Source organism: Mixophyes fleayi, chromosome 12, assembly GCF_038048845.1.
Source record: "Mixophyes fleayi isolate aMixFle1 chromosome 12, aMixFle1.hap1, whole genome shotgun sequence".
Classification (NCBI taxonomy): domain Eukaryota; kingdom Metazoa; phylum Chordata; class Amphibia; order Anura; family Limnodynastidae; genus Mixophyes; species Mixophyes fleayi.
The window spans coordinates 28,096,082-28,108,884 of NC_134413.1; the positions used below are offsets into that span (position 1 = coordinate 28,096,082).

Sequence of the window (12,803 nt, forward strand, 5' to 3'; positions counted from 1 at the left end):
CAGACTAGATAAATAAATAGGATGATTGACTGGTGTAGCAATACCAACATGTAATATATCACAAAGGATATATAGGAGATGCAGACCTCAATAAACAGTACTGAAGGGAATGGTGGTATATCCGGAGGCTCCAAACTGTATAGGACATAACAATAAGTAACAATGCAGAGCAGTGTTGGAGTGTATTACTCACGATTTCTTGATAGCAGTTCTCAGTCCGTCCGCGGTATTCCTTAAAGACTGCAAGCAAACAGATGGGGTGCGCTGACTATAATAGCTGTCCAGACACAAAGTCTTTTGAAGGAAAGTTCCTAGCTCCGTTTGGTCCTACCACTCCAATAGCGCTGGTTGAAGTAGTGAAGTAGCATTGTTACTTATTGTGATGTCCTATACAGTTTGGAGCCTCCGGATATACCACCATTCCCTTCAGTACTATTTATTGAGGTCTGCATCTCCATCACCCGAGTATAAGCCGAGGAGGGCTTTTTCAGCACAAAAAAAGTGCTGAAAAACTCGGCTTATACTCGAGTATATACGGTATTTCTTGAATTTTATTTTGAAAGAAACTCATGTGCATAATCTTGTATTACTGGGTGTCTTTTTGTTATTTTATTTTTTAGTTATACTTTCAGCAATGTGACCCGCTGTCATTTTAAATTTAGTTTAATAATATTCTGCTTTTGTATTAACAAATTCATGTGCTAGATCTCTTGGTTTATTATATTGCTAAAATACAGGAGACTGTTTGGTTAACAATAACTCTGGTTAAGTTAAGTTCAATTGTAGAGAGATCATAACTTAAAAGATGGAATTTTGAGTTAATGGGAGTAACCCAAGATTTCCTCAAAGTGGGATATTTGAAACCAAATCTTATTGGTGGCAGTTTTTGACTTAATTTTGAAGTCAGACCAGGTGGTCTTGTAATCATTAACCCCCTTGTCACATGCATGTCACGTAGGCTCAGGTTAGTGCTAATTGTGACAACAGGCATAAACGTTTGTTGTATTCCTGGCTAACTAGCACTAATTAAACCTGAAGTTAATTGAAAAATGTCAAATATAGAGCTACAACTCTCAGAGCATAAAATGGCATGCTGACAGTAGTAGTTCAACAACAGCTTGAAAGAAACAAAATCCATAAGCCTGAGGTACACCAAGAATCTTGTCTGAAATTCCATATTAAAATAGTGGTGTGTGCAAGGAAAACACGAGACAATCAAAGGAGTGTTCAACCATTTTATTTACGGTCTGTGTGTTCTAATATTCAGACCAGGCCTAGGGCAGCTCATCATATATATAAGAAAGTTTCCAGTTGCACCAAGCCGGCTTGGTAATCTGCATTTTAATATTAACATACAAACCAAAATAAAAATGAATCTCATTAGCTTCTGGCTCCAATTTAAATACTTTGACATACAATAATTTAATTAAAAAAACAAAAAAAAAAAAAAAACCACAACATTTTCCAAGTAATAAACAGGATACACTCACAGTAGATGGGAAATAATAAAAAGTAGTATTTGCACAATCTTAACCCCTTCCCTACTGAAGAGCACTAATATGCATTCAGTCTGTGGTTTTGAAACTGTAAAGATTCTTAAATTGGCCTGTGCAAAATATACAAGGAAGGCCCAAGCTACATACACGTGGTTTAAAAAAAGTAGATCATAACCTCTATAATGTCTGTATTTTTGTTCTTTTAGGAGAAGGTTATAACAATTAGTGACATTTCAGAAGTGGGACGCGTGCAAATGTATTACAATGATTAGCTGCAAATATACATTATACATTCTAGAGTTGTCCAATCAATACATACTGCCTTGCCCGAATCCCAAATACAAAAGGAAATGTTTTGGTCAAAGCCATAAATTATGCACATAAATGTATTAGATGCATTAAAGTTAAAACTGAGTCTCCAACTGGAGATAATAGGACCTCAGAGCTCCTGAGAACTTCCATAGCCTCTAAGGGATGACATGGTTTCATAGAATCTGCTCCACAAGCCTATCTATACAGCATATAAGCAATCTACCTTAAGAAACACTTGAACAGCTCTGATAAACCTATATGAATAGTCAATTAAAAAAAAACGTGTCTTGCGAAAGGACATACTTGGCTTTGCAAGTACGCCAGTCTTCATAGACCTTTTAGATTTATGCTAATCATGCTTTAAATGACATATTAAGAGATCAGATATATTGCTGTTTTTAGAAACTGTATTTGGAAATATTTTTATTTTTTAGCATGCCAACTATCAAAACTTCATGGACAAGCTATAAATTGTCCTGGAGTGACACAGAGCAAGAGTGAGTAGGCCTTTAATGCAGTGTTGTACTCGCTGATGACTCCAGGCCAGATTTAGGCAAACTGTGCCCTCATCAGCTGATTTGTAACTACATATCCCAGCATACCTCGTCAAACCACAAATAGCCTTCACTATGATCTAGCCAGACCAGGCCCATTCAATGAAATCTCCCTACTGCTCTGTGTAGAACGTTACCAAAGAGGGCTTCAATTGAATTATGAAAAGTAGTACAACATAAGGATATGCTAAATTCTGAACTGTATCTGTATATACATTATATATAAAACATACAGCCGAACCTTGTAGACACACACAGAATGTCCGACAGGCAGATACAGCAATAGAGACAATATATACACATACGTTATATGATATACCAGCAGGACTCACATGTAGCCATTATCAAGTTATTGCTAGCAAGAAAAAAAACAAAAAAACGGAGTGTGTCTAAAAGGTGCTATGTGCAAGTTCACATTGCAATAGCTGTAACGCTCCTACAAAACAATGGTGGTTCTGGTCAGCACACATATAAATGCTATATGTCTAATAGGAAGACTTGCAATACACGTCAAAGTTGAACATTGAAACAACATGTTAGTTTGAATAGGAATGTTTCAAACATCCTCAAACCAATTTGCTTTCTGCAGTAAATAATGACCACTTTGTTTTTAAATGAGCGCTCTGGTAAAGGGTTTCACCGGCTAAATACAGTTATAAATTTCTAATGTTTGGTAGATGCACATATGTAAATATTTGTATGACTGTAGCACCATCTAATAGTTGCGCTTTGGGTATCAGTGTCTATAGAGAGCCGTTTGTTTGCCAATATAGCCAATATAGCTCTTCCAACATAACAGTGGCAACTGTTACACTTGCAAGTTACAAGATGCTATCAGCACCTAAAGGGGCCTTAGAACAAAGTAATACATATATTCAAAACAGATTCAGCTTCCAAAGAAAATCAATTGCAAAGTTTGCTTATTTTTTGGACTACTCAAAACTAAAAATAATATTCCTATAAGTGAACCTGAACTCAAATGATAGTTATGTAAATTAAAGCTACAGATAACCTTGTAATCATTTAATACAAGTCTCTAGGGTATGTATGCTTGTCCCGAAGAACAAGGGGTGCATCAGATGCCCAGACCTTAACGTTTACAGTGTGTGTGTATGTTACAGGAGTACTTGCAGCCTCAAACAACATTTCCAATGGGAGCATTCGTGTTTAACCAACAAAGTGAGCCCACTATATATCATATTCAAGACAACATTCCAAACTGTATGGTAGTTTGTAAGGAAAAGAAAAAGTGATGTTCTATGTTCAAAAAGCATGAACTCTTCTACTCCCCACATTGTGCCATTACATTTACATATTACATTTATTGATTTCTAAATCCTGTGGGTTATGCACATTTTTAATTGTTAGATTTGTGAGCGACCTTTTGGCTTGGGGACATGTAGGGCACCTGGACCTCTACAATTCACAGAGGAATATTTTAGCAAATGTATTTTGGCTTTATCAAAGTTAATATTTCTTCGCTCCTGTTCAACAGCTGCAATCTCAAGACAGCCAATACTGCTAGGTGATCTAGTGCAAATACAAAATACCCATTTCTGGTAGAATAGCACACAAAGTGGTAAAATACATAACAATTCAAATCAGACTGCATATTATATATGTGTTCATGCACATACAATGTATATCTAAAGTTCCTAATGAATATTCCAGCATTAGATGTAGACCTTGCTCAAAGAATACACAAAAAGGTCCCCTGCCTGCTACAGAGTAAAAAACACCTTAACACAATCGGAATACAATATACTGGAAAATGACAACAAACGGTCAAAATTCACATTTACCTGCGCCAATGAATGTCACTGTACTGGAGGAATGTCAGAGGTGTATTTCAAATTTAACCTCTATCTCCATGGTTTCCCTCTATGAAGTGGAACTACGGCTTGGCATGAATTTGGCTCAGTCCAGGAATACCATGTAGTCCCTATACCAAGTAGAGCTATAGCTGGGTAGAACACTGGCACTTGCTTTGCTTAAAAAAAAAATCTTCTTGGCATGATATATTCTGAAACATTTTAGGGTATTTCTGCTAATTACTAACCAATCAGGTACTCCCACCTCTTAGGAGATTCATTATTCAAATATGACTAACGCACCCCGTCTTTTGATTATTGGGGTCTCTCCGCCTGATGGCACTTTAGCAGCGTCTGTCAGCTGTAATCATCTTTACATTATTAGCTATTTATTTAGTGCCACTAATTTTGCAGCGCTGTACAGAGAACTCACTCACATCAGTCCCTGCCCCATTGGCATTACAGTCTAAATTCCCCAACACAGACCATACACAGACAGACTAGGGTCAATTTGATAGCAGCCAATTAACCTACTAGTATGTTTTGGGAGTGTGGGAGGAAACCGAAGCACCCGGAGGAAACCCACACGAGAGGAAAGCTGCCATAAATTGCATATGCACAGCATTCAGGCTATAAGAAAGTATCAGTCGTTGAAAAAACATTTTCAGGTTCATAAATCACTGCTGATCCATCCCCTGTTATTATTTTTTATCAGAAAGCCAATATCTTCTACATTACTGTATATTTATACATTACATGCAATATTTCTCCTAGGGACATTTAAAAACGTTTCTGTTCTTTTAAGTAATTGAAAGTGTCCGTGCACAAATGACACTTGTTGGCTCAAAGAGGTTAAACTACTTTCAAGTTTAGAGAATTTGACACAGTAATTGCTTTATACTGTAATTATATGATCATGTGGTGGCTGCAGCTTCAAAACTGGGTTCAGAACCCAGCGTACAAGATGATATTCAGTTTATTCCAACAGGTATATAATTTGTTAGGAATACATAAAAATATTTAAAAACCATGTACTCCAACCTTCTGATCAAATGGAAATACTACGTACATTCATGCCCCGTCCCCCAATTTGTATTTTATGATGGGGTATTTTTTTTTAAAGAAAAAAAGACAACACTGGGACGAAACAGTACAAGATGCATCTATGCTCTATTCTGCACTGCTCTAAATGACGATCATCAATGGAATCAACTATCCCTTTTTTTAAAGCTGTCTGCTGTACACACTACTCTGTATGGTAATTATGGTGCAAAGCAGGATGCTGTACCATCAGGGCAATCTAATATTAGCTAGTGATTATCGGTTCTAAGGTTATCTAGTGCTATAAATGGGATAGAAAAGTCACAGAATGCCAAATGACATACAGCCACAGAAAACACAACTGTACATTAGAATAATGGAAAAAATAATAAAAAAATGTATCTTCTTAGAGTAACATTTCCTCCAGATAGCCTCAGACTCCGTGTGGTCCTCACTGTATTTTACACAGTCTCATACGAGTTTGACCTGCCTGAACTAGAAGGATCTATTAGCGCCATTGCAGATTTGACCTCCGACAGCTACTAAATGATTGAAAAGTACAGGGAAGGACTGACATGTACTCTGCAGTCAATGTCTATGTGCCTTTTAATCCATAAAAAAAAAAAAGTCCTAGGAAATTAAAAGATATTCGCCATCTAAATATAAAACAGAATTATGCACTATCAGTTAAAGTACATAGCAGAAGTGGCACTTATCACCCCGTCCCCAGTAAATGGCCAGATTCTGTGCAGGCTCGTGGTAGCTAGCTACATACAAGAGAGTAGAATCTGCCAAGTGGTCTCCTTTCCCACCCCCACTGAGATTGGCTTGGAAAATGCAACCTCAGCATCTTCAGTGGTCCTCTGTTATCCACAGCTGCCAGGAGACCGCAGAGGCAATAAGACTTTGTTGAAGCCATAGGCTTTGCATTTCTTCCTTTTTCAATTTAGGCAGAAAAACATTACAAATATTGCTCCTACTTATTACATATTATATTTTCTTCATAAGGAACACAAGGCCGAGACCATTTTTCCTGCTTCTTCCATTTGAGAAATTCTGCCATTATTCATACAAAAGTGTGTTTTTACATACATCTGTATGAAAGACCATTAGAAAGTCAATGAAAACAACAGATTGAATTCTGAGTGAGACCTATCTGTTTTCCTACAGAGCCTACGCTACCATTTCCACAACACGGCTAAAAGGGAGGACTAAAGATTAAGAAATGCAATCTTCTGAATATATTATATGGGTTTGTGATCATTCTCATGTTGTAGCTTAAAGCGAGCAACACTTTTGTAATGATGATGACTCAGTTGTATTTGGAGACGGGAGTGGATCTAAAACACTCCTACAACATCTGGCGCCAGAAATAACTAAGAGATAATAGCTGAAGTCTAAAAACAGGCCTAAAATGTTGGAGACAGAGCAGGATTGAGGATCTAGTTCACTGGAAGACATGTCTGAAAGGCAGAGTTTGCATTTGGGAACACAGTTTAGAGCTGACAGGGTGTGTTGTTTAACTAAACATAAAAAGTCTTGGGGCTAGATTTACTAAACTGTGGGTTTGAAAAATTGGAGATGTTGTCTATAGCAACCAATAAGATTCTAGCTGTTATTTTGTAGAATGTACTAAATAAATGATAGCTAGTATCCGATTGGTTGCTATAGGCAACATCTCCACTTTCTCAAACCCGCAGTTTAGTAAATATACCCCTTGGTGTCCTTGTAACTCCGTCATTTAAAAGGAGTTTTAAAAATCCCATTGTAGGCGCTTATAAAAAAAAAAAAAAGAAAACCCTTAAAACTCTACCACTACACAAGTTAGTAACAAACCACTTTATTGTCTAATGTGTAACTGTCGCCTAGTAGAAGTCATTTTGTGAGTATAACCAGTAACCCTGAGAATGCAGGATATCAACTCATTAGGGCCCAGTGACTTTACTGGTCCTTAGTGCTTTGACAGACGGCACTCACAAAATGGCTTCCTCCACCATGTGACTTGAATACACCACAAAACAAAAAGGAGCGCACACTATTCCTCATCTTTCTCTCAGGTTATCATGGAAAAAAATCAGAGTGATTCTGACCCTGCAGCCAATCAGCAGCTACTGTGTAGCCATATTGCTCAAGTATAGCTAAGAGTTCATGAGGACAACAAAATTACAGCAAGTGATTCATTGTGGGGAAGCACAACGGTTTTATCACAATGTAAAGAGGGAAGGTCATAGAGAAAAGCCATAACAATAAAAGGAAAAAGCACATAAGATTTTCTCTCTACAAAGACCTGCAAGTACAGTTCTTCATCAATTCGGGGTGTGTTTTGTGACATAGGCAGACCGGAGGCATAACACTCAAAACACTGCGTTAGTAAGCTGCCAGAGTATGATTTAACAAATATCAAAAGGAAGAAACTAAAATGGCAGAATGACGGTTACAAGTGGTTGGTATATGGTCTAGTCTGGGTAAACATAGGATTTCTAGGTATTAAAATCACTTTTAAAAAATAAACATGTATTGGTACAGTGGCAGATCTACAAAAAATTAGAATTAACACTTATAATTTAGCCAGGAAGTTGTTCTACAGTGTTCTGTTGACAATTCCTACCATACGTTAATTTACATAAGGTAATGAATTGTTTTAAAAGAGATTACTCTTTTATACTGGTAATGTTTCACTTTACCGTCAAAAAAACAAAATAATTCTAGTGTCTCAATCAGTACAGCTTAATACGTGGAATTCTCTTACAAATCCAAAGAAGCACAAATCCAGGAGAATATAATATTATTGTTAATTCCCCCCCCCCCCCCCCCCCTGCCCTCTACAGCAGTTGCCTTAATGTTTTCCCTTTACCACAGGACCAACATCAGACAATAACAGCAAACCTTGCAAATATATGCAATATAAAAACAACAAAAAACAAGAGATAAAAACCTAACACATGGCACAGAAGGGCGAATAAGAGTAACGTTCACAGGCTAAGTTGATGTACTTACAGCATAAGTCCTAATCAATCTGCAGGAGTACTGCCAGAATGTTGTAAAAAAACCAAAAAAAAAAGCAAAGTATATATAAATATCTCTTATGGATAATGTCAGAAGCTAGCTTATCTCAACATTAGCTTGGGCCCAGTATTCAATGTGTGACATTTTCTTCCAAAGGAGACTGCTACGGTTGGTCAGTATGGAGGCATCCAGCAAATATGTCTTCGGCCCTTTGGTCAATTTAACCATACATAAGCACTGCAAATCACAGACCGGTATAAAAATGTGTTCAAGCAACAACATCGACCTGCTGCACTGCCAACCCGAACAATAATCCCTGGAACAGTTTATCATCTAGTACATGGACTGGCCAAGATCAATAATACTTCAGACTCTCTCTTTACCAAATATATAATGTTGTACAGAAGACAGCATACGGGTTTGATACAAAGGCTCTAATGTACTGCAGTCCCTTTCATTAGTTCATGGTTTAAAAATAAAAATAAAATAAAAGCTAAAAGGCAAATAGATTGGGTCTGGTATTTAATAAATAGGCTAATCCATTTAAAAGAATTAAAATGGCATTTTGTTTGCCAACAGACAATGCTGTAATAGTTATTTGAATATCACAGGTGATTGAAATCTTACAGCTACTTCCAACCAGGGAACAGAACATACATGAATGGAGAGACAATGCCTGTTCCCTGCCCAGCCAACCACTTGCTTTTGTTTTTTTAAATGCTCCAGTGTAGGTTCAATTATAGCTTTCAATAGAAGGGGTGAACCAGTGTACATGACTTCATTATCAACACCAGAAAAGCACGCCACTACTAGGAGAGATCTGTTCAGCAGTCAGTATTAAAAAAAAAATATCTAATATATGCAAATTGATTTTAAGCAACCATTACTGTGGTTTTAAGAAGGAATTCACCGTAGCACAGAGAACAGTAGCTATAATGTGTTTCACTGAAATAAAAAAAAAGAAAACAAAAAAAAAAAACAACAGGAATGTATTTGACACTACGACAGAAAGACTATAATAAAAAACGTTGATTTCTGATACTTATTTTAGATCTAATTATATGTCCCCCCCCCCCCCCTCCCCCCAGAAGATCTTGGACCTCTTGCTGGATTAAAGACGCTTCTGAATATTACAGTATTGCCCATTATTCAAGAGATGAAAAGGCATATAGAAGGAGAAACAGGGCGAGCAGCATAATGACTAAGTCTCGTATTGCCTTCCAGTGATCTTGTGAATCGTCAAAGTGCATTCAGTGCAAGATATGTGGCCATGTCACATCTCTGCTGACTGCAGGTAGACATGCCGCTTTAAGACCAGAACTCTTGTTTTTGTTCACAGGTTTTGTAGGTTTTAAGTTTGGTTCTGCATAGCGGAACAGTGATATCTTGACTCTGGCCTTCTACGTCCACGTCCAGTAATGTCCGTTCGCTTATAGGGTGCGCCACATGGACAGGAGTGAAGCCAGAGAACCCAGGCCTCTCTTCCACGGTACTCCCACTGCTGCTGGCAAAGCAGGAGTCCATGTTGCTTGGAGTTTCAGCAAATGAGCTGTTAGCAGGAGATTCACTTCTGTTCCTGCTCGGAGACACAAACCACCACGAGTCAAGTCTCTGTCTGTTGGTGGATGGTCGAGGTCTTGGAACAAACTCTAAAGTTTTGGGTCTTTCCAGTGTAGAATCTTGCTCAACATTCCAGCGTCGCGGAGTAGGGGGAAACACTACATTGGGGTCAGGAAGACGGGGAACTTCTTGTGGGTCTCTGTTTGGGGATACGGTACCTAAAGCAGAAAGAAAGCATTAAACAATATCAATTAAAAAAACAATTAACACTCTAAAAACAAAAGAAGTTATGGTAAATATTCTCCTCATCCATCACGGACTTAAAATGTGATATTGTACTGCTTTTTTTTTTTTTTTTATTTAAAATAAAAACGTGTATAGTAGTGTATTGTGGAGAATCTATAGCTGCTAAACCACTATTATTCCTGACTGCGCATATTAGACATGTGACCACAAACTTCCAATCATCTGGAAGTTCCTCTTAGACTTGAAACTGGGAGCACTGTCAGCAGCTGACTGGTAGATAGAAAACACAAGAGAGCAGCTGCTATTTCCTTCCCGGAAACAATGACTATTGACTCACCCAGTGGAACCAAGGGACAAGGCACAATCAACCGTACATAGACAACAAAAATTAACAAGTAATAAAGCATGAACTCAAAATTAATACATATGGTATAACTTACTTGATCCTGTACAGCTTGCTAAACAATTACTAGGTGAAGTTCCATTAGCAACGACTTGGACTGCCTTAATGGCACCATCAGAAGGGGTCCTTCTGTGTCCTTGGTGAGATCGGGAATTAAGAGTGACATGAGTTGGTGTAAGAGACTGGTTAGGATCCCGTTTAAACGTTTCAACATGAACATTCACCAGTGGATTGCAGACAACCGGTGCTTGTTCTTCTACGGGAGTAGTGGGCATCTCGTACACTATTATCTCGTCACTATCTGAGCGCAACAGTGAACGGGTGGAGTTACATTCAGAAATGGAAGACAGGGACTGCATTGTAACAGAAGTTGTTGGCTCTGCTGGATGAGATGGGGAATCCTCTTTCCTAAAAAGCTTTCTAGAAGGTGGGCTGGTGCTTCTCCTAGGACGGGCAGCACGCTGGAAGAGGCTCTCTTTCTTCTTCTTCTCTTCCTTTGGTTCAGGTTCATCCTGACCCAAGTGGCATTTGCCTGCTTCTAGAAGGTCAAAGCCTAGCCCAACAGTGGCAAGAAGAGCTCCACATCCCAAAAGAACCATTGAACATCTCTTGTGCTGAGAGCCACGTTTGAGGCTATTGGTGGGAGTAAGCTGTGGAGTGCTTGTGGCAGAGTTCACTGGTGTGGGATTGTCACTTGTATCGCTAAAAGGTCCCTCCAAATCTTCTCCTTTGTGGAATGGTATGCAGAGGTAGGATTTGTTTGGGGTGGGTGTTTGGGATTCTTTGAGATCCACCTGATTCCCAAGTGGATCAGCAGCATTCTCAGTCTCTGCTCAAAAACAAGCAAAACACAATTTGTTCACAATACTCACAAAACAAAATAAACAAATAACTAGTCACATTACTAACTAGGTCTGTACCTCTAACTTCATATTCTGCATTAAATGGGTTCCTTACCCAAAAACTTTTATTTTCTCGATCACTAACCTCTTTCTAACAATCATTAAACACTAGCCATGTTTAAAGATGCAGTCAACATTATCATAAAACTAAATTTTATCTTAAGTTCTCATACTCAAATATAACCTAGCTTACCAAATGGTCTCAGGCTCCAGCATCCATCTGTTACCCAGACATCTGCACATGATTATAATGAGCATTACGGAGATAACACTATAATATGACTTATACTGTAATGCAGTGCTGGATAAATCTCAAGCACTAGGGAGTAAAAATTGCAGCTGGTGCCTAACTTTTGTAAGCAATTAAGTTGATGTAAACACATGACATCTTCCCTCCCTCCTTAAAATATACTGCCGTCTCCTAAGAATTTACTGACTGGCTTCTTCATTTTACATTATTTTGTCAACCGGTGCTACAAGAGGCAATCACAGTGTGGCAAGTTATAATAGTTATAGGTGTATGTTGAAGTTGGAACCCAGATCTGTAAAAGGCTACAAGAATAACCGCCTACCTCTAGAATTCAGGACTCATACAGAGTAATTTTGATGCAACAAACAGTGCTGGATTACCATTATAAACAGTAATTATAACTAGTGTCCAATATCAAAATATGGGACCCTAAAGAGGGTAAAGGGAATGAAAAATATAATTTGAGCTTTCCTATAACAAACAAAATCACAATCTTTAAAATGTTTAAATCTAAATCGTTAAAAACAAGACAACTTAAGTACACAAGGCTAATGACAAACATTAACTTTTTCTAAGATAAACTTTTTAAGTTGGCCAGGTGCAGCAAACATTTTTATAGGCTGCAGTATTGGTCCAATATCACAATGAATGCTGTCCCCAAAGCAGGTTCAACTATGGAAAGTAAGAGGAGCTGCAGGGGATGAAGGGGGATGGTAGGGAAGTTGATGAAGGGAGATAATTAAGGCCCTCACCGGCAACATACTGAAGTTTTGCGACAGCATGAGATTTTATGCCAACGGGGCTGGAGGTATTGCCTGAGCAGGTGCCATCTCCAGGGGTACTGCCCGCTTGTCACTCCACTATCATCATCATAGTTTATTTATAAGAAGACAGAAAACTCCTCCGTGATGGACAGTTGGTATAATAAATCATACAAAAATAAAAAAAATACACAGAAAAAGTACAAGAGCTTACAAGGTTGACGAAGATGCAGAAATGAAACAGAGGGTAGAGGACCTTACAACCCAAAGGGAAAGGGTAATACTGCAACAACAGGAGTTAGAGGGATGGGATGGTAGCGGATACTGTGCAGAAGGACTTATATCAGGTGGGGATGGGATTGGTTATAGTGACGAGTTAGGTTTTGAAATAGTGCTTAAGAGATTGAAGGTTGGGCGAGTCTGGTCAGGCAGGGTAGGGAGTTCCATAAAAAGGTACTAAC

At 38.3% G+C, this 12,803-nt stretch overlaps 1 protein-coding gene and 1 long non-coding RNA gene across 2 annotated transcripts in view; both read right to left on the reverse strand.

Annotated features, from left to right (window-relative positions):
• Nucleotides 1–1,221: 1,221 nt before the first annotated feature.
• Nucleotides 1,222–8,011, reverse strand: LOC142109328 (uncharacterized). Its single transcript, XR_012680337.1, has 2 exons — nt 7,327–8,011; nt 1,222–7,264 (listed from the first exon to the last, which is right to left on the reverse strand). It is a non-coding gene; the product is annotated as an uncharacterized LOC142109328 (long non-coding RNA).
• A 70-nt stretch (nt 8,012–8,081) lies between these two features.
• The window catches only part of MAP3K9 (mitogen-activated protein kinase kinase kinase 9), a 40,707-nt gene continuing 35,985 nt past the window's right edge, over nt 8,082–12,803 (reverse strand). Inside the window, exons 10-11 of the mRNA XM_075193307.1 lie at nt 10,467–11,258; nt 8,082–9,998 (exon numbers count right to left, since the gene is read on the reverse strand). Of these exons, the coding sequence (XP_075049408.1) occupies nt 9,529–9,998; nt 10,467–11,258 (1,262 nt within the window). The 3' untranslated portion in view covers nt 8,082–9,528. The remainder of the gene's footprint in view (nt 9,999–10,466; nt 11,259–12,803) is intronic.